This window comes from Malus domestica, chromosome 12 (genome assembly GCF_042453785.1).
Source record: "Malus domestica chromosome 12, GDT2T_hap1".
NCBI lineage: Eukaryota > Viridiplantae > Streptophyta > Magnoliopsida > Rosales > Rosaceae > Malus > Malus domestica.
Genome location: NC_091672.1, coordinates 29028578 through 29047961, shown reverse-complemented (window position 1 = coordinate 29047961; position 19384 = coordinate 29028578). Strand labels below are relative to the sequence as shown.

Sequence of the window (19384 nt, the reverse complement as noted above, 5' to 3'; positions counted from 1 at the left end):
TTCAACCAAATTCACCCAAATAAACCAAACACCAAATCCTTTTTAGTGGGTCATTCACTCACTAAATCCATATACCAATACATAAAGAACTACTAGTGACTTGGTCCCTCAACGAGGGTATGTAGGCAATCTATGGCTCGACCTAGGTGCAGTCACAAAATCAAACACCCAAATCCCCAAGTTATGATTTATTCATATTGGAATCAAAGGGTTTTTCCTTTTAACGAAGCTCACGCTTAAATCCCCAACCTACGCGTGTGTTGTCATGGCCGTCTCGTGGAGTACATACGCCTCTGTTGGAGGTACTATGCTCCGCAGCCGTCCACGGCGGCGCCGACGAATTTTCCAATGACCCATCTCGGCGTGTGGTGGCGTGTGCTGTAACGATCTGTTCCCAAATTTTATGGTTTTTATAATCTTAATGTGTGAATTTACGAAAATGACATTCGAGACAAAAATGTTGACTTTTGTTGACCACCTTGCCGTGTCACGTAAGATCTATTTTCTTGGTATATCCGTGTAGCATTCGTCGTTACGAGCGCATAAGCACAAATGGAATCAGAATTGGATTTGGAGTTACGATAAGCATTTTACGGAACTACGAAGTTGAAGGGCAAAATAGTTATTCCACTATTCTAGATATTAAGGTTTAGATATTTTATTATTTAATTAATTTCTGGCACGTGGGGCCCACACCCTATTTCTCCTTCTATCACATGTCTTTTCTTCCCCAGTCTCTAGAACTCTTTCTCCTCATTTTCTCTGTCGTCTCTTTCTTTCTCCGACAACCCACCCTATAGACTACCACCTTAACTCGCAGTTCTCTTTTCCCCAGACTCTCCCTTTTCCCTATGTTCCTTATTCTCTATTAAACCATCACTGGCCACCCCCACTCGCCATATTCGTCGGTGAGTCTTCGCACTACCAAATCACCACTATCACATCATATTTAAGCTCTAGAGCGATGACTATAACACGTAGGAAAATCAACTCGAGGACTCTCGACCTCTGTAACAATCACAGAGCCTTTTCGGTGAAACCTCCACTCTTCACTGGTTAGAAAATATGAGGACAGATTTCCCCAGCTTTTCGGTGAGGAATCTGGTAGCTTCTAACCCTTTTTCGGCTAACTCTGGCCACGGTCAAGAAAACTAATGGTGCATCGGCGGGAAGTGACACCATCCTCGCTAGTTCGAGCAGCTCTCGGGCAATGGGAGTAGATCCCTTCTAAACTTGCATGTTTTTTTTTATAAAATATTAGGCTTGCATGCATTGCATATTTCATGAAATGAGCATGTTTTCTATTATGTCTTATGGATTCTATATTCATGCTTTTTGAAAAATTTATGATTTATATAAATTGCTTTTACGAAATATTTAGAATTTATTGAACTACGTTTTATAAAAGGTTATGAATCATTGGGTTTTCGTATATGAAATTGTACAGATTACGAATACGATTTGTTTTACGGATTTATGAATATGTGCTATCATGGATTGATGAGATGAGGTTTTGAGCTTTTGAGCTCCAGATTTGGTGATAGACGGGTACTGCCTTCGGGTGACTATGATACCCCTAGAGAGTACAACATTGATGAGATTTACGGATTTACCTTCGGGTGGTGATAACACCATTATTGAGCATCGTTTTACACGTACATGTTTTACGAACGCATTTCATGGCATGATAGAGTTTTCAAAAAAATTATGTAGTGTCATATGTGTTTTCAAAACATGGGGTTAGTATGTTCAGAAATAAAATAGTTTTTTGTATTATTAGTATTACTATAAACTTTGGTCCACTCATATTTTCTTTTTTGTGCTCCCTCAGGAGATAGAATCGAGGCACACAATCCCGACATCAGGGCACGTCCACATAGGTATATTCGAGTCTTCTCAGTTTATGACTCTTCCATTCGCTCATACCTTTTTATTTTAATTCTTTCATATTAGTCTTAATTAGTTGTATGCTCTGGACATATTCTTGCATTAGCATTTTCGTTCTAATTACATATTTTATTCGTAGGCATGTTTAAAATGGCTTCCTCACCCTCTAATGTCGACCAGCATGTGCATACCCTAATATTTAGGGATATCGGGGTTGAGGCGTGTCATGTGCGGTGGCGCGTGGCCTCCTGGGCCACCACCTCGTTGCGGCGCGTGGGCGAACCTGAGGTCCCTTCTTGGGTTTTTTGACATGCCGAATCCGAATCTGCTGTCCATTTTTCCAAATTCTATCATTTTGGTAGAGTTTTATTAAACGGTCTCTATTTGTGTTTTGGTGCATCGGTGGGAAATGACACCATCCTCCCTAGTTCAAACGGCTCCCCGACAATGGAATATCTGCGAGTAGACCTCTTCTTGACTTGATTGTTTTTATAAAACATTAGGCTTGCATTCACAAAAAACATGATTTCATGTTTATTTATGATTTATTGAGTTTACGTTTTACGAAAGGTTATGAATCATTGGATTTTCGTATATGAGATTCTATGGATTTATGAATATGAATTATGATGGATTTATGAGATGAGGCTTTGAACTTTTGAGCTCTGGATTTGATATGAGATTTTTGAGATACGTTTTCGGTGCTTATTTAGTATGTTATCATACAACACATACACACAACACGGGTATGTAAACGTCTATGACCATAGGACACAATTGAGGATATTTATGACATACCCCCAGCTTCACTAGCGAAACCAGTGTCAGACAGCTTCATTAGCCATGGCTAGTGTCGATGTGTTATGTATATGTCTCTTCTCTGGCATAACCCAGAGTCGTACAACTTCACCTTCGGGTGATGGGGCCTACCATGTTTCTTCACTGGCGTAACCCAATGTCATATAGTTTCACCTTCGGGTGATGGACATGTTATGCCTTCGGGCAACTATGATACCCCTAGTTGAGTACGTCATTGATGAGATTTACGGATTTGCCTTTAGGCGGTTGTATTACTATTACTGAGCACTGGTTTACACGTACATATTTTTACGAATGTTTTTCATGGCATGCTAGAGTTTTAAGAAAACATACTGTGTAGTACTATATATGTGTTTGCAAAACAGGGGGTTAGTATGTTAAAAGGGAAATCGGTTTTCTTATTATTAGTGTTATTATTATAAACTTTGGTCCACTCACCCTTTTGTTTTGTGCCCCCTTTAGGAGTTAGAATCAAGGCATTCAATCTCGGCGTCAGAGCACTTCCACATAGGTATCTTCAAGTCTTCTCAGTGTAGGACCCACTCCTTTGTTCGTACCATTTTATAATAATTATTTTACATTATTCTTGATTAGTTGTATGCTCTGAACACGTTTCCGCATTAGCATATTTCTTTCTAATTACATATTTTATCTGTATACATGTTTAAAATGACTTCGTCGCCCTCGGGTTTCGACCAGCACGTACCTACCCTGATATTTTCGACCTGTCCAAGATTTGAACCCTTTGAGCTCTCCAAAGAATTGAATATCAATAACTTGGATCAGTAATATCTGTAGAAGAGTAGACAATGAGTCATAACATATGGCACCGAACCAGACTTTCATAGTAGTACAACTAACAACATCAAACCAACATTTGAAATCATCTCCCAAACCAGGATTTTTCTTCTTTTATTGGAATAAGATGACAACCTATATTCCTAAGATTTCCTCGTGGCTCAAGACTTCCTGGTGTAGTGATGGATGGTGTAACTTCTTGAACAAGACTTACATGGCTTTCCAATGATGTATGACTCTCTAGGTAGAAGTTACTGAAACTGAGTCAACTTTGAGGACGAACTCAGATGATATGCGCAGCGCTTCTACATATTCATTGTCATGGACTGCATCACTTAGGGAAAAGGGAGAAGTTGGATGGCAGGCGGAAAGAAGTTGGATCTTCCTCCGCTTAGTTTCCAAACTTGGAAGCAAAGCGGATCAATGTGTCATCAACCCATCTGATAATATCTTGAGCGATTCAATTCTCAGCTGAATAGCAAGCCTGGCTATCACTGAAGCTGCTGCTTCTTGATCAAACCCAGCAGCAATTTCTAGTGAACGGCCCCCAACCCATCTTCTTGCTGCAGTTGTTACCCTTTTCCGGATTCCCATGTTCCCATGACGGTATCGTATTATGAACAGTATCAAGAATGCCGACCCGGGTTGAACTTTCTGCTCATCACTCACTTGGAAGAAAAAAGCAATGCATGTTTTTTTGGTGATTGTGCCCATTTTCCATGTATAGGTACCACCTAACGAAAATATCGAAGGAATATACTTTTACTTGCAACTATTAAGAACTCAAAAGAAAACTTAATAAAGATCGTTTGTCTATAGTTTGGTCCTGCTGCTTGTAGAAGAGTTTTTCGAGATTGCATGGTCAATTTTTGGTGGTTTCTGCCAAGGTATTGGTGTTCGTAACTCTTTTTATTTATTTATTTATTTTTTTTTTTTGCAAAACTATCAACAATTATTATTGATGTAGAGTTTGCATATCAGTGGGTTGGCATTGTCTTTGGCTAGAAAGTGACTCTTCTAGTGTTATTTTTGCTCTCAAATCGACTGATTTTGATCCTCTTTGGCATCTTCATACGCAATAGTCTATTGGTTTGGACCACATTCGAAAGATGATTTTCTACGCACATATATTGTGAAGAAAATGTTGTTGAGGATAGTTTTATTAAGATGGGCTTGTCTTCTCCAACTTTAGCATGACATGATTCCCCTCCGTTGGCAATTCATGCTGCTTTGTTTTCAGACTATGCTGGCTTTCCTGGCATCCGCTTCTCAACTTAATGTGTATCTCGGCATATAGGTTTGTCTCACTTTTTTTCTTTCTCTTAACCTTGTGATGTTGCTCGTTCTATTTTGCAGGTTTAGACCTTTAGTTTCAGCTTTAGAGGGGTTATGTTTCATGTCCTTCCTCTTTTCTTTGTATCTTTGTTATTTTTGTTTCTAGAGGAGTAAGGTTTATGCCCTCTCCTTTTTCATGTCCATTTTTTGTTGTATTATGAGAAGTTAGGTTTATATCTCCCTGGTTAGGTGTACTTTTTTTCTTTTAGATATCAATAAAATTCACCTCGCACGAGGTTTTCTAAAAAATAAATAAATTAATTAAGAACTCAAAAGGTTTACGTTGGATTTTTAGACTTCTTGTTAGCTAATAAAGTTTCTGTATCTATTTTTTTGAAGAATTTTACAAAATAAACAAGATGCATTGTTTCAATTCTAAATATATATTTTTTGTAGTATAGATGCTTAGCCATTCTTTGGAAAGTGATAGGCAAATTGTTGGAACTAAATATATCTCTGCCCTTCATCATGTCCAAGTCAGCAAGGAAGACCAAAAGAAAGCAACGGCTAGTTTTTCGGTTTGAATGTTAAATAGAATCAGGTGGAGTTGTATTATAGACACATGTAAGGCTAAGATTAGTATGTGTTGTAAGGAATTCAATGAATGAAACCCTAAAACATTCTCCACTTTATCATCTATTGCACATCAAACTATCAGTTTCTTATTAGAATTTTAACACAAAGCAGGCAGGTAAAATGCAGTTTTGATGAGCCCTTCGAAAGCTTTTCTCTGCTATTGATCTATGATCGTCCTACCAGTCAAACTTCATGAACTGAGCTAGATATATATGAAACTTGTATAGAGTAGGATTAACATATTCAAATACCTAATCATTTATTTAGTGGCGGAACCACATAGAGGCCTATCTTGAAATTTTAGCTCTAATACATACTGTCTGCAAGCTTTTACAAAAAATGAGCATGCAGCTCATTGGATTTTGGCGTTTTGTATATTCCAATGGCATTGGTTCGAGATTTGCTTGTGTTCCAACATATTTTAGATTTTTTAAAACTGAAAGAAAAAAAATCCTTATAATTTACCTTATTTTTTACCATAATAAAACTAAACCCGTCTTTTTTGGTTATAATTAGCCTTATGTTTTAACTTGTAAAAATCTACCCCTTCTTTTGGCCAGTCAATATAAATTAAAGGCCGAGCAAAATCTAATTTTAAGTTATGATCTTAAATTTTTGTTTGAATCTAATTTTTTATTTATTTATCCAAGCTTGTAAACAAGTTTTATTCTTATGATATAATCATTTCAATACTAAGTTTTTTTCATACAGAAAGTAAAGCTCCACCATTCTTGTTTGATTATAATTTTCCATGCAAATACAAAAAACAAAACATTTAATTTTTCTTCATTAATTATATTTCAAAGGCTAATTTCTTTCTATGACTTAAAGGCCCCTCCTAATTTGGTTTTCTAGCTCCGCCATTGCATCTATTTATCTACAATCATCTTACCAATTAAATTCCACGAACTGAACTAGATGTATATTAAACTTGTATAGAGTAGGACTACCAAATTCAGCTACCTAACTATCAACGTCACTGTACATACACATGATTCACATGAAACGGATAGGTGAAGTTTGAACCAAAGGCATGGTTCGTAATAAAATCTTTGAGAGAGATCTTTAAGGAATAAAAAATTCGTCAATCATAACCAGTGAATAATGAAGAATTAAAAATAAAAATATAGCTGTTTTTATGAATACCTGCATTTCTCATTCTTCTGCAAACGATTTTTTTTTTCTCCACGTATTAATACAAAGAAGGGTGTGACAGAAAAGGGCTTTTGCTGGTTTGAGTATTAATACAAAGGAAGGAAACTCTAGTGGGCAAGGTAGTGAGTCCAAATACAAGAAAGCTTGGAAGGGAAGGGATAAAAAGTGGGGTAATAAGCCTACTTAACAAGTAAAGCAAAACAATGGAAATGATGCTACCAAGACCAAGTGCAAAATTTTTAATAAATTGCACTATGTATATGTTGGTTTAAGGGGAAACGCAAGTGTTTCAAATGTAATGGATTTGGTCACCTGGCAAATGCTTGCAATCCAAGAAGAAATCAGTTGGCTACTTATTTGTCTTATATGCTTGCAATGTCACTACTGTTGAAAAGAATAAATGATATATGGTACATAAATAGTGGCTGCAGTAACCATATAACAGTTCACGAATCTATGCTTATCAACACTGATAGAAACTTCAATGACAGAATAAAAATGGGAAATAGGCAGCTAGTGAAAGCAATTGGCAAGGTAACAATTGTGATTAAAACAAGAAGAGGCAAAAAGTTCATTAAGGAGGTGATATGTTGGTACTTGGCCTTGATGAAAACCAACTAAGTGTTGGTGAAATAAAAGGTCGTACCTAGTGCACAAGGCTCCCACTTTACGTAGGGTCTGGGAGAGGTGAATGTCGGCTAGCCTTACCCCCATTTGTTGGTGAAATGATCATCATTATTTTCTGTTGTTTGGGGACAACATGGTTGAAGTGTTTGATGATAGAAGTCTCCAGAACTCAGTCACAAGGGTCGGGATGACTGAAAATCGAAGCTTTCCACTACTGATGTAGTATCACAATTCTATAGCTTTGAAAACTGAAGTTACAGACTACACCAAACTTTGGCATTAAAGATATGGGTAGCTGAACTACTAAAGTTTAAATGACCTACAAAAATTAAGCATGGTCAGTGGCTTGCCAAAATTGAAGAACTCAGAGAAAGTATGTGAAGGGTGTAAAATTGGCAAGCATCACAGAGAAGCATTTAAGAGTGGAAGGTCTTGGAGAGCATCAGAACCTCTTGAACTCAAACACATAGATGTGTGTGGTCCAATGCAGACTGCAACTATGAGTGAAAACAGGTATTTCCTCTTGTTTTATTGATGACTGCACAGGATATGCTGGGTTGACTTATGAGATACAAGTCTGAAGTCTTTAGTATCGTCAAGAAGTTCCAAGTCCATGGTAGTGTTGCAGAGTGGATTCGAGTCAAGAAACTAAGGAGTGATAGAGGTGATGAATATACCTCGCTTGAACTCAAGAATTTATGTGAGAATATTGTCCTAGAAAGAAAACTTACAGTTTCTTACACTCCACAACAGAATATAGTGGCAGACTGGAAAAATAGAACCATAGTCGAGATGGCCAAATCCATGCTCTATATGAGAAGAAAATGCCATATATTTTCTGGGGTGAAGCAGTCAATACTGTTGTCTATTTGATCAACAGAAGCCCTACAAGGGCTCTTCACAAGACGACACCATTTGAAGCCTTCAGTGGTAGAAAACCAGGTGTTGGAACTAAATGCATATCTGCCGTTGATCTTGCCTTAGTCAGCAGGAAGGCCAAAAAAAAAAAGCAACGGCTAGCTTTTCAATTTAAATGTTAAATAGAGTTAGGTGAAGTTTTGTCTTATAGATACGTGTAAGGGTAAAATTAGCATGTGTTGAAAAGCTTAGATTGAAGAAAACAGCTGTTAGTGAGTAGGTAGCTTTGACATAGTTAAGCTTGTATTACAGAAATAGAGGAATCCTATTGAAGTCAACGATTGAAATCATCACTGCAGTAGCAGCACCGTTTTGCTCCGCAATTCCCTAAATGGCTAAAACATTCTCCACTTTTACCATAGATTACACACCAAAATATCAGTTTCTCATTAGAATTTTAACACAAATCAGGCAGATAAAATGCTATTTAACTTCAATCGTCCTACCAACCAAACTCCACCAACTGAACTAGATATATATTAAACATGTATAGAGTAGGACGAACAAATTCAAGTTCAACTACCTATACATACACATGATTCATGAAACAAATAGGTGAAGTTTGAACCAAAGGCAAGGTTGGGAATAAAATATTTGAGAGACATCTTTACAGAATAAAAAACTCGTTAATCATAACCAATGAATAATGAAGAATTAATAATAAATTATGGTTGTTTTTATGAATACCTGCATTTCTCATTTTTATGAGTACCTGCATTTCTCATTCTTCTGCAAACCGTTTTCTTTTTCCCCGTGTATTTTTTCACCTTCTTAACAAGAAGATAAGATTTGTTTGGATCATAGAGAAACCATGGAAGAAGGACTACTAAGAGACGTGTCCAGTAATGTAAATGGGGATGCAGTTGATGGGAGTGAAACAATGCCCGGTGGGTCCCCATCAGTCACCATTGTTGTTGTTCTAAGCACTTTGGTGGCCCTCTGTGGATCTCTCTCTGCTGGCTGTGCCGTAAGTAATATTGTGATTTACAATCCCATCTTCTCCTTCTGCACTCCTCTTGTTTCCGTGCCTTGATTCTCCTTTGACATATTAATTCAGTCAAAGTGCTTGAAAAAGGGGAGGAGTACAAGAGGATAAGAGGGACGTGCAAAAATCATCTTCCGGTTTTAATCTTGATAAACATTAATCACAATGATCTGCTGCAGACAGGATATTCATCAGCTGCTGAATCTGGGATCGTTGAAGACTTGGACCTTACTCTTGCTGCCGTAAGTACAATAGTGTGGGTTGAGATACCCCAAATCATTTAAACTATTACGCAATTCTTTAGTCTCCCCACGTGGGATTCGGGTATTAAATATGAAGTTCATCAATTAAGTCTTCCCATTATGGAATTTACAGACATGGATTTGGTTTCGTAAATTTTGGATGCCGAAGAAAAGTTTCAGATTCTTTGGGAAGTTCTCTGTTTGCATTTTGACAAACTTTCTTCTCATTACGCAGTACTCAGTTTTCGGTTCAATACTGACAGTAGGAGGAATGATTGGCGGATTACTAAATGGAAAAATGGCGGATATGATCGGTCGTAAGGGTGTAAGTTTTTGTATTAACTACCCTTTATATTTAAATTATCTCATGAACTAAACACTTCTTGTTCTTAATTTCCCTGCTCATTTTATGAAACAGACAATGGGAGTCTCTGCAATATTCAGTTCTGCAGGGTGGCTCACTATTGCATTTGCCAAGGTTTCTTCTCTCTCCCATCTCCATATGTATGATTAGATACTAAAATTTAGCAGATGTGATCGTAGCCACATTGGCCAAAGCGAATGTGCTGCACCCGAATTTCAGACCCCTCCCCGCAGTTTAAATTAGTTTAAAGTAGAATGTCACTTAAGTTTTGTTTTCTCCTTTTTTCCGAGTCTATCAGTACTTGAATTAAATACTTGATGTTAGAATGCTTGGTGGCTGGATACTGGACGACTGTCAGTGGGATTTGGCGTGGGGATAATTATGTACGTGGTATGTGCGAATTTCCTACGAAGTATAGATATTTTTTCCTGAAATCTTTTGAAATGATTTCTAACTTATACATGAACAGGTACCTGTCTACATATCAGAAATAACACCTAAGGATCTCAGAGGAACATTTACTTCAGCTAATCAGGTATGATGTCAATAACAAAATCACTGTGAATATGAGATAATCTCTAATTACCTCTTCATTAATTACTAGCCTAAATTTCATGAATTACACAGTTGTTCATTAGCTGCGGTTTTTCGCTATTCTATTTCATTGGAAACGCCCTACCCTGGCGCACCATTGCAGTAATCGGTAACTTATCCCGCTAGTCTTAAACCTTATGTTAAGTTTATCTAGGCATACAAATTTACTGGAATACTTAACACTGAGATTTTACATTATCAGGTGCAATTCCAACTCTACTACAAATTATAGGTTTATTTTTCATCCCAGAGTCTCCAAGGTGGCTGGTGAGTGCGTGTCTGGTAAAGTTTAAATAAATCAAGCGCTCAAGTAACTAAAACACTTAGCTCCGCAGGCCAAAATTGGTAAACAAAAAGACCTTGAAGCCACTCTGCAGCGTCTTAGAGGAACGGAGGCTTCTGTATCTCAAGAAGCAGCTGATATCATGGTAATTTTCCAAGTTTCAACAATTTAAGGTTAAAGATATTTCTTTCGGCATACAAACAAGAAATGAGATCGTGTTCTCTTTTATCGTGGCAGGATTATACAGTAATGTTTCAGCAGCACTCAGAAAGTATGCTAGACTTGTTCCATAAGAGATATGCTGACTCGCTCATCGTATGAATTTCTCAAAGAAAATATAATTACAGAATTCATCAACTGTTTCACCTCCCCTTTTTCTGATGTGTCCGACATTTGCACACACATTTGATTCGTCTCAGATTGGTGTCGGGCTGATGTTTCTACAACAATTTTCGGGGGCTAACGCGACAGCTTTTTATGGAAGCTCTATATTTGTGGATGCCGGTAAATCAAACGATATTTTTATTTTACTTCATACAGTTGAAGGGCAACATAACGAAAAATATGCTCTCATGTCCATTTTCGGGCAGATTTTTCAAGTAGTGTCGGGACTATTGCATTGGCTATTAGCGGGATACCTTCTGTTGCATTGTGTGTTTTCTTGACGGACAAATCTGGACGACGACCACTTCTAATGGTGAGAAAGGCAAAGAATCTAACTTTTCGATGTTGAATACCAGTAAGTCCATAACGAAGTTGCGTAATGTTTGCAGGTTTCTGCTGCCGGAATGTGCTTGAGTTTGTTTCTTGTGGGCTTGGCATTCTATTTTCAGGTTTCTCCCCAAACGAAACTTTGATTTGCTGTTTGCTTCGTACATGTTTGATCGTGCTTTGAAGTACATTTTTTCGTCATGGCAGGACCTCGACCTGTGGAAGAAAGGAACTCCAGTTCTCGTGCTCATCGGCATGCTGGTACAATGTAACCGATCACATCTTCCGTCTTCTTGTAAGTCATTCGAGAAATGGGAATATTTGAACTAATTGATGTTGCATTCAGGGTTATGGTGCGACATACTTGATCGGAATGTCAGGATTACCGTGGGTTATTATGTCAGAGGTACAGCTCTACCAACTGATTATCCGAAACTTGACGGGAAATCGAGTTTTATAACGAAGATTCGATACGTTTCTTTTCAGATTTTCCCGGTAAACATTAAGGGTTCGGCCGGAAGCCTGTTGAGTTTGGTGTACTGGTCTTGTTCTTGGATAACAACTTACACATTCAATTTTATGATGGAGTGGAGCTCGGCAGGTGGGTATAAAATCCACTCCCTCCTCTCTTCTGTGCCCTTTCGGTCTTTCTGCATACTAATAACTGTTCGAAAGATTTCAGGAACGTTTTTCTTCTACGCGGCCATAGCCGGTTTAACTGTTTTGTTCATAGCAAAGCTAGTGCCGGAGACCAAGGGGAGAACCCTAGAAGAAATACAAGCATCAATCGCCCATTTTGTTTAATATCTGTTGAATTTCAAGTCATTTGAGCATCAATTTGCCATTTTGTCGATACTGTCGATCATGTAATGATAACAGATACTTAGAAAATAAAATGACATGTTATCAAAAGCACAGTGGGTTAATACAACTAGACACCTTTTTCTCTTCAAAACTATACACAAAAATACCTTTGTATGACGAGAAAATCGAAAATCTATATAAAGTGCTCCTCTTCATCAGCCTTGCACTGCAAGGACCTGCAAGTGATCTAAAAATACCTGCAAGCTCAGATCATCGGTGAAAATAATATCTGAACCGTCAGTGTGTGTTGAATTCTGGGTAACAGATGGATTCAACTTTGCAAGAAGAAACCTCGCTTGGCTGCCATGCTGGTCACATTTAATAAACTTTGGTGCAGGAACTCGGTCAGCCATCAACTGCTCTGCATCAATTAAAGGGGCTTCCAACAGCTTCCTCAAATTCTCATGGTTTGGGTCCTTGTCATACCCAAGCTTCCTCCACTGAGAAACTTTGGACCCGTAATGAATAACCACGTGAAAGTATGAGTCAAAGAGCAAGATAACATCTGGAGAGATGGAGCGAACATCTAGGAGGACTGGAACAGGTGGACCATCAAAGGAGTATTGGAAAAGCGTGGGCTGGATCATGATAAGGGAACCCACCACCCCCTCACGATTCAGCATTAGCCGGAAGAAAGCAGTCTCATCTGGACTACTGTTGAAGACATCAATAAACTGAGACCTCCTCAAGTAATACATGAACTGAGGGAAAAGGGAGAAGTTGGATGACAGGCGGAAAGAAGTTGGATCTTCCTCCGCGTAGTCTCCAAACTTGGAAGCAAAGCGGATCAATGTGTCATCCAACCATCTGATAACATCTCGAGCGAAACAAGTCTCAGCTCGGTGAATAGCAAGCCTGGCTATCACTGAAGCTGCTGCTTCTTGATCAAACCCAGCAGCAATTTCTGGTGAACGGCCCCCAACCCATCTTCTTGCTGCAGTTGTTACCCTTTTCCGGATCCCCATGTTCCCATGACGGTATCGTATTATGAACTGTATCAAGAATGCCGACCCAGGTTGAACTTTCTGCTCGTCACTCACTTGGAAGAAAAAAGCAATGCATGTTTTATTAGTGATTGTACCCAACTTCCACATATAGGTACCGCCCTCCCCAATCTCACTGCTACTCACTAAATCGTTGACTTCCCGAAGAGATACACAAGGACCTAGGGCTCCAGAGATTTTAATATCTCTAGTGGTTACTATCTCAATGGTTGCATCAAAATACATCTTCAAATATCCTTCTTTATCACGAGTAAAAATGTGGCTTAAACATTTTCTGAATTGATTTGACGCAAATGACTCACCTAGCATCATGAAACCACCTGACTTCTCAACAGGGACCTTCAGCTCTGCAACTCCAGATTGATCAAGAGAACAAGCAAACAAATCGAGAACAATAGATGCATCAGTTAACCTCTGCGACACTTGCCTATAAAAGCTGCAAGATCTACTATAGTAAGGGGCATGACCATTGATGAGGTCTCGGTGATTTCTGATGGACTTGCTAAGATTGGAATCAACGATTATTCCTGGGCCCAAAGTTGCTGGTCCAGATGTGAAGACCATGATCCTGGAACCCGTGCTCCCTGAACATCCTTCCAGAAGTCCAAGTGCAGCTGATATTGCTGCTCCTGTACACCTTTGCGGACGATGACCAGGCTTGACTTGAACTGAACAACGGATCTCTTCAATTGCAGTTGTGATGTTGAACTCACATTCAGAAACAGGTAGCAAAAAGCCCTGCTTTTGATTAACTGATATCTTTCCGAGTTGCTGATGCATTGGTCGCCTAATGCCTAGAAATTGTTGGGTCTAAGAGTTCAAAATATAAATGTAATGCATTAAATTCCAGTTACATACAGGATGAGTTAAAACTTAAAATGCATTCAATGAGAAAACTCAGTAATTCAAATTAGGCACAGAACATTCTCTATGGAATATGAAGCGCATAAGTAGGAGACTAATACTTGATTGCTTTCAACCTCTGAGCAAACTAGGAGACTAATACTTAAAGGGGGAGAGCATTCTAGTTTCTAGAAGACCCAAAAAGCACTGAGATTTCCACAAATATCAAAATGGATGAAGTGATAAAACTACTACTTCAGAGTTCAGACCATCAAATTCAAATGGACTGCTTCAAAATTTAAACTCCAAATTGAATGTCTTCTAAACTTCCTACAGAAACTCGTTAATAACCAACAATTTGCTAATAAGTAAAAACACGAAAAATGAGACACATTCCTACTTCAACACACCAAAATAATGGCAAATTTAAACTCAAAGATCGTAGATTTATGTAACACGTATCTACTTCATTACCAAGAATAGCCAATAATTATAAACACGTAAAACGTAAGACATACTTCAACACACAAAATTTTAAACTTCAAATGGTTAAATTTCTCCTAAACTACCTAAAGAAACTCCCTGATATCCAAAATAGCTACTAATAAGTAAAAAAACACGAAGAATGCAACATATTTCACTTGAACACACCAAAAATTATGGAAAGCAAAGAAGAAACCATCTACCTGAAGCGACGACAGCTCCCGTTCGCCGTGAAGCACCACGGCTCTCGAGCACTCCGAAAACCCGAGATCATGAACACGAACCATCGAATCAAACGTGATCAGACCCACCAAAGCAGTCTCCGGAAGCTTCTCCACAACAAGCAAGAGCTCATTTTTAAGTGCCCCAAGCTCGTCCCCAGGCGTGCAAGCATCCACAACGAACACAAACGCCGGCTTCACCCCTCTCGAATCCCCATTCGACACCGATGACGCTGCCGCCGACGACACCATAGACGACAGGGACGACGATGACGACAACCCATTTGCCCAATTCTGGGAATTTGAGCCAGAATTGGGAATTCCATGGGCGGTTTTGGCGTACTCGACGGCGCTGTAAGTCGGAAAAAGCTCGGCGGGGAGGTTGGTCTCGCCGATGTTGGAGTAAGAGTGAGGGAAGGAGTTCTTGTGGTGGCAGAAGGAGCAGAACCAGATGCGAGAAGGGTACTCGACGCGGGCGTAGGGGTTCAAAACGGCGCGGCATCGGAGGCAAGTGACGGGGTCGTAGGGGAGTATCGGCAGCTCGGCTTGTTGCATCAACGGCGTGCACATGACGCTGAGAGGGATAACGAGGGCGGCGCACTCGGATTTTGACGGCGGCCATGAATTCCAGGACCATCGGAGGCCCTCGATCGCCTCCAGTTCCACGAAATCCATGGCGGAGATTCGATCAGGGTTCGGTAAAGTTTGAATCTTTCTGTTTCATCGGCTTGGATTCGCCGTGCGTGTGAAGAGACGGGCGCAGATCTAGAGAGAGCGTAGTTTTTCGCTTCTTATTTTCAAAATGTCACGTGCTTGTCACGTGATACCGAAAGGGGTACATGTTCGTGGAGTACAAAGTGTCACGTGTTTGTCACGGTGTATCAATTTTCTCTCAAAGCACCATAATATTTGTTAAATCATAGCAATTTTCTTCTACGTTTGTATAATCTTTTGATATGTTAAAGTGATGTTGGAGCATTATAGGACCTAATTATGTAATCGGAAGTGACACTCGCATCACACACATTAAAAGTGATATCATAAAATTTCGGTTTTTCCTTAATCGCTGTTTTATATTCTTGAACAACAAGCAGAATTAGTTAATTTGTTGCAAAAATGGTTTATTCGCAGAACCTATGAACAAATTCTATATCATCAATTTAACCGAAGATGAAATAGTCACATGAAAAATGTAAATAGATACGATTTTAAGTGTTAAACCCCACCCCCATATTTCCATTCTATTTCTATTTTTCCCCTAGAACATATTTGTTTTCTATCACTTTAGTCCCTTATTCTCTTTTAATCCTAACCTTTGATCTAGAAATGTTGTTTCTCTTAAACTGCCATGTGGCAGCTCTCAGATCTCTCCCTTCTTCCCTCTCTTCCCGAAACACTCCCAATCTCAGAACCTCTCCTTTTTTTTTTTCTGTTCTTCTCTCTCTCTCTCTAGAGCTCCGCGAGCTCTCACCATTTTCCCTATTCAAATTGTAGACAAATCAAACCAACAAATTATGAAATCTTAATCCCTAAAGCTTAAGGAACCCAACCATAGCATTGCATGTGACATCGGTGTGTGGTAGGTTGTTCTGCCATTGAAGCCGTGAACTTCAAAGCTCAAAAACTCGAACCCAGGTGAGACTCGTGTTCTTCTTTCAAATTTCTGGGTTATTCTTGCTATTTTTGATCTTTGATGAAGATTTCATGTGAAAAACTCGAGGGTTTTACCCTCTGTCGAAACTGGTATATCGAAATCGATTCCGACGACGAACTCCGGCAAAATGCCGTCGAGTTCTGAGTTGGTGGGTATCTTAGTGCATCTGATCTCTTCCTATTTGTCTTTGTGATAACTGGGAGGAGGTTTGAATCCCTTATTCAAGTCCTAACCCCTGCATGCACCTCAATCTTTATTTTCCAGTTTTCGGCAAGAGAAGAAGGACGAACTCCGGCGAGTTTGTTGCTGTGGGTGCACGGACCCCTTTGATTTCGAACCCAGGTAATTATTTACCTGTTGTTCTTTTTGACAGTGTGTGTGTATGTGTGTTGTTGAGTGTAGCGTGTGTATGTGTCTGCATGCCATGCATGCAGCAGTATGCCCTGTGTGTGTGTGATGTAGTGCAGGCCCGTGTAAGTGTGTGTGTGTACGTCCGTATGTGTGTGGGTTGTATGGATGTATGTACATGCGTGTTTGTGAGTGTATATATATGTATGTACTGTGAATGTGTGCACATGTATGTATGAGTTGCTGTGCTCAGTGTGTGTGTACCGTGAGAGAGTCGGGTTGATATTGCAGGGATAGGTATATTATGCAGGCCATGTACAGTGAGTGTGTGTGTGTGTATGTGAAGTGTGCAGTGCTTGTGAGTGTGCTGGTGTGTATGTGTGGGCCGTGAGTGTGTGTGGTTTTGTGTGTGTGCATGTGCATACTATGCATGTGCAGGAGTGTGTGTGTACACGGGTTGGGCTTAAAGCCCGGCCTTGTTTGTAAAACTTTTGGGCTGTGTATGTGTGTGCAGTGTGTGTAAGCATGGGTTTGGGCTCAAGCCCAAACCACATCTTGTTCCTAACCTACCCAAACCCAAAAACCCATTTCCATTTCCTAAAATTCTATCTTTTGGGTAGTTTATTAAATTGTACATTTTCGTGCTTAGGTGAAGTTGTTAGTGGAGACTTCCTTAATCTTTTTCCGCACAATTCTGCTGCTTCGGAGTATCTGTGAGTGGACCACCTTCGAAAATTACATGTTTTATTGATAGAATTGCATAATTTAATAGCATGCCTTGCAGAATTATTGATTTGAGAAATACTTTACAGGAAGCATGATGATTTAATTATAATTGATTCTATATATTTTGAACTATTTTCATTATATTGTATTTTCTATAGAACCTTCATTCTGGTAGACTATCTGATCGATGACGATAGGATGCTAAGAATGTGTTTCAAATGACTTTCGAACACCTCTTCGTAGTATAGAGGATTGATGAATTTATGCTACGAAGTTGTATTTTAGAGATGAATTATGTTTTGTGCGTACCTAGTGAACACTATGCCGCCTGGGGCGAGGATCTGGTGTTGGCATTGAGGCCGGGAGAAATAATCCCTAGCGAAAGGCTGAGGGACACGGAGACAGGCATTGGGCCGGGAGGGAGATATCTCTGGCTACGGGCACAGAGACTGAGGTGCAGGCATTGGGCCGGGAGTATTATTATTCAGTGCACTCACTAGCAGCACAATTTGTGTTATGCTTCCTGATACGATTTCTGATATGATTTTCTGAGATTGATTTGCAGATAGATATATGAATTGTTTTATGGCATGCTAGAGTTTTCAGAAAAGCTATCACTTATTATGCTAGTAGTTTTCATTATATAAACTGTGGGGGTTAGTATGTTCATAACTGTTTTTGTACTATGTATATATACAAGATTGGTCCAAGGCATACAATCCCGGCATCAAGGTACTTTCACAGCGGCATCTCCGAGTCCTCTCGGGGTAGGACCCACTCCTTTGTTCATTCAATCTTATCTTAATTCTTGTTAGTGACTAGGTTTAGTTGTATACTCTGAACACGTTCCTAAATTGTTAATTCATTGTTTTTTTTTTAAATTCATAACCCGTATTTATTTTTTATTCCTAGCTTTTGTATCAATTAATGGCTTTCGTCACCCTCGGGTGTCGGCCAGCACGTGTCTATTCTGGTATTCGGGGAATATCAGGGTCAGGACGTGTCATTAAGACCTTGAGATATACTACAACTCCATTTGTAGATGATAAGAGTGAACCGATTGACCTTGATTATTGCAAATTGCACTTAGATGTTCGCCACCTTTGTATATGTATCAAGTAGGCTATAGTCTCTTCGGTTTTCAGTCCTCTGCATTTGGTAAACTTTCTTCTCCTTGTGCAGTACTCAGTTTTTGGTTCAATATTAACAATCGGCGGAGTGATTGGTGAATTGGTAAATGTAAGAACAGCGGATCTCATTGGTCTTAAGAGGTGCAAGTTTTCGCATTTTCCATTGTCCCTAGGCCTAGTGCAGATGCTCAAACTTATATTAACTATATTTTTTTTTTCGTTCTTTTCATGTTGATATCTTGAAACAGACAATGTGGCTGTCCGAAACATTCAGTACTGCAGGGTGGCTGCGTATAGCATTTGCACAGGTTTCTTCTCTTTCCTGTCTCCATATACATATGATGAATGCAACGTATTGTTTTCTATTTCTCTCTTTTTTCCTGCCTGCCTTTTGTTTTCTTCCCTTATTGGGTTTCAATCAGTAGTTGAGTTCAATGCTTGATGGTAGAATGCTTGGTGGCTGGATTTTGGACGACTGTTTTTGGGATTTGGCATTGGGTTAAGTATGTACGTGGTTAATGCAAACTCCGTCTCGTTCTTCTTCAAATTTAAATCAGTTTCTAACATATCCATATAAAACATATATAAAATGATCAAGTTCTCTCCCATTAACAGGTAGAATCAATTACGGTACACTAGTTTGCAGGCTAAAATTGATAAATAAAAGGACCTTTACGCTGCTCTGCAACGTCTTAGAGGAAAAATTCTTATATATCTCAAGAAGCAGCTGATATCATGGTAACTTTCCAAATTCGAACTTCATATTATCGTTTAAAGGTTATTTGTTTGGTATCCTGAACTTGAGGAATTATTTTGG

General features: G+C 39.2%; 2 protein-coding genes and 1 long non-coding RNA gene across 6 annotated transcripts; 2 read left to right on the top strand and 1 right to left on the bottom strand.

Annotated features, from left to right (window-relative positions):
* The first annotated feature begins 8802 nt into the window (after positions 1–8802).
* On the top strand, positions 8803–12249 carry LOC103451346 (sugar transporter ERD6-like 5). Of its 4 annotated transcripts, none has more exons than XR_011573957.1 (17): positions 8803–9082; positions 9280–9342; positions 9578–9667; positions 9761–9820; positions 10031–10096; positions 10176–10241; positions 10334–10409; positions 10503–10567; positions 10636–10728; positions 10821–10898; positions 11003–11087; positions 11174–11280; positions 11357–11416; positions 11502–11562; positions 11641–11700; positions 11781–11895; positions 11977–12147. XR_011573957.1 is itself a non-coding variant. In XM_029090071.2 (17 exons), exons 1-17 carry the CDS (start codon positions 8927–8929, stop codon positions 12122–12124), a joined length of 1449 nt encoding a protein of 482 aa, XP_028945904.1. In that variant the 5' UTR covers positions 8803–8926; the 3' UTR covers positions 12125–12249. The 4 variants fall into 4 exon arrangements, 2 of the variants coding, with proteins under 2 accessions (XP_028945904.1, XP_008388982.2); XR_011573958.1 differs by having other exon boundaries at positions 11970–12147; XM_029090071.2 differs by having other exon boundaries at positions 11502–11555; positions 11970–12249.
* Positions 12178–16100, bottom strand: LOC103450973 (protein transport protein SEC23 G-like). The gene is made up of 2 exons (XM_008390383.4): positions 14692–16100; positions 12178–13972 (listed from the first exon to the last, which is right to left on the bottom strand). Exons 1-2 carry the CDS (start codon positions 15382–15384, stop codon positions 12314–12316), a joined length of 2352 nt encoding a protein of 783 aa, XP_008388605.2. The 5' UTR covers positions 15385–16100; the 3' UTR covers positions 12178–12313.
* A 102-nt stretch (positions 16101–16202) lies between these two features.
* LOC108174909 (uncharacterized) lies at positions 16203–19312 on the top strand. Its single transcript, XR_003767381.2, has 8 exons — positions 16203–16344; positions 16628–16705; positions 17361–17424; positions 18138–18204; positions 18620–18708; positions 18816–18875; positions 19016–19074; positions 19183–19312. It is a non-coding gene; the product is annotated as an uncharacterized lncRNA (long non-coding RNA).
* The last annotated feature ends 72 nt before the right edge of the window (positions 19313–19384 follow it).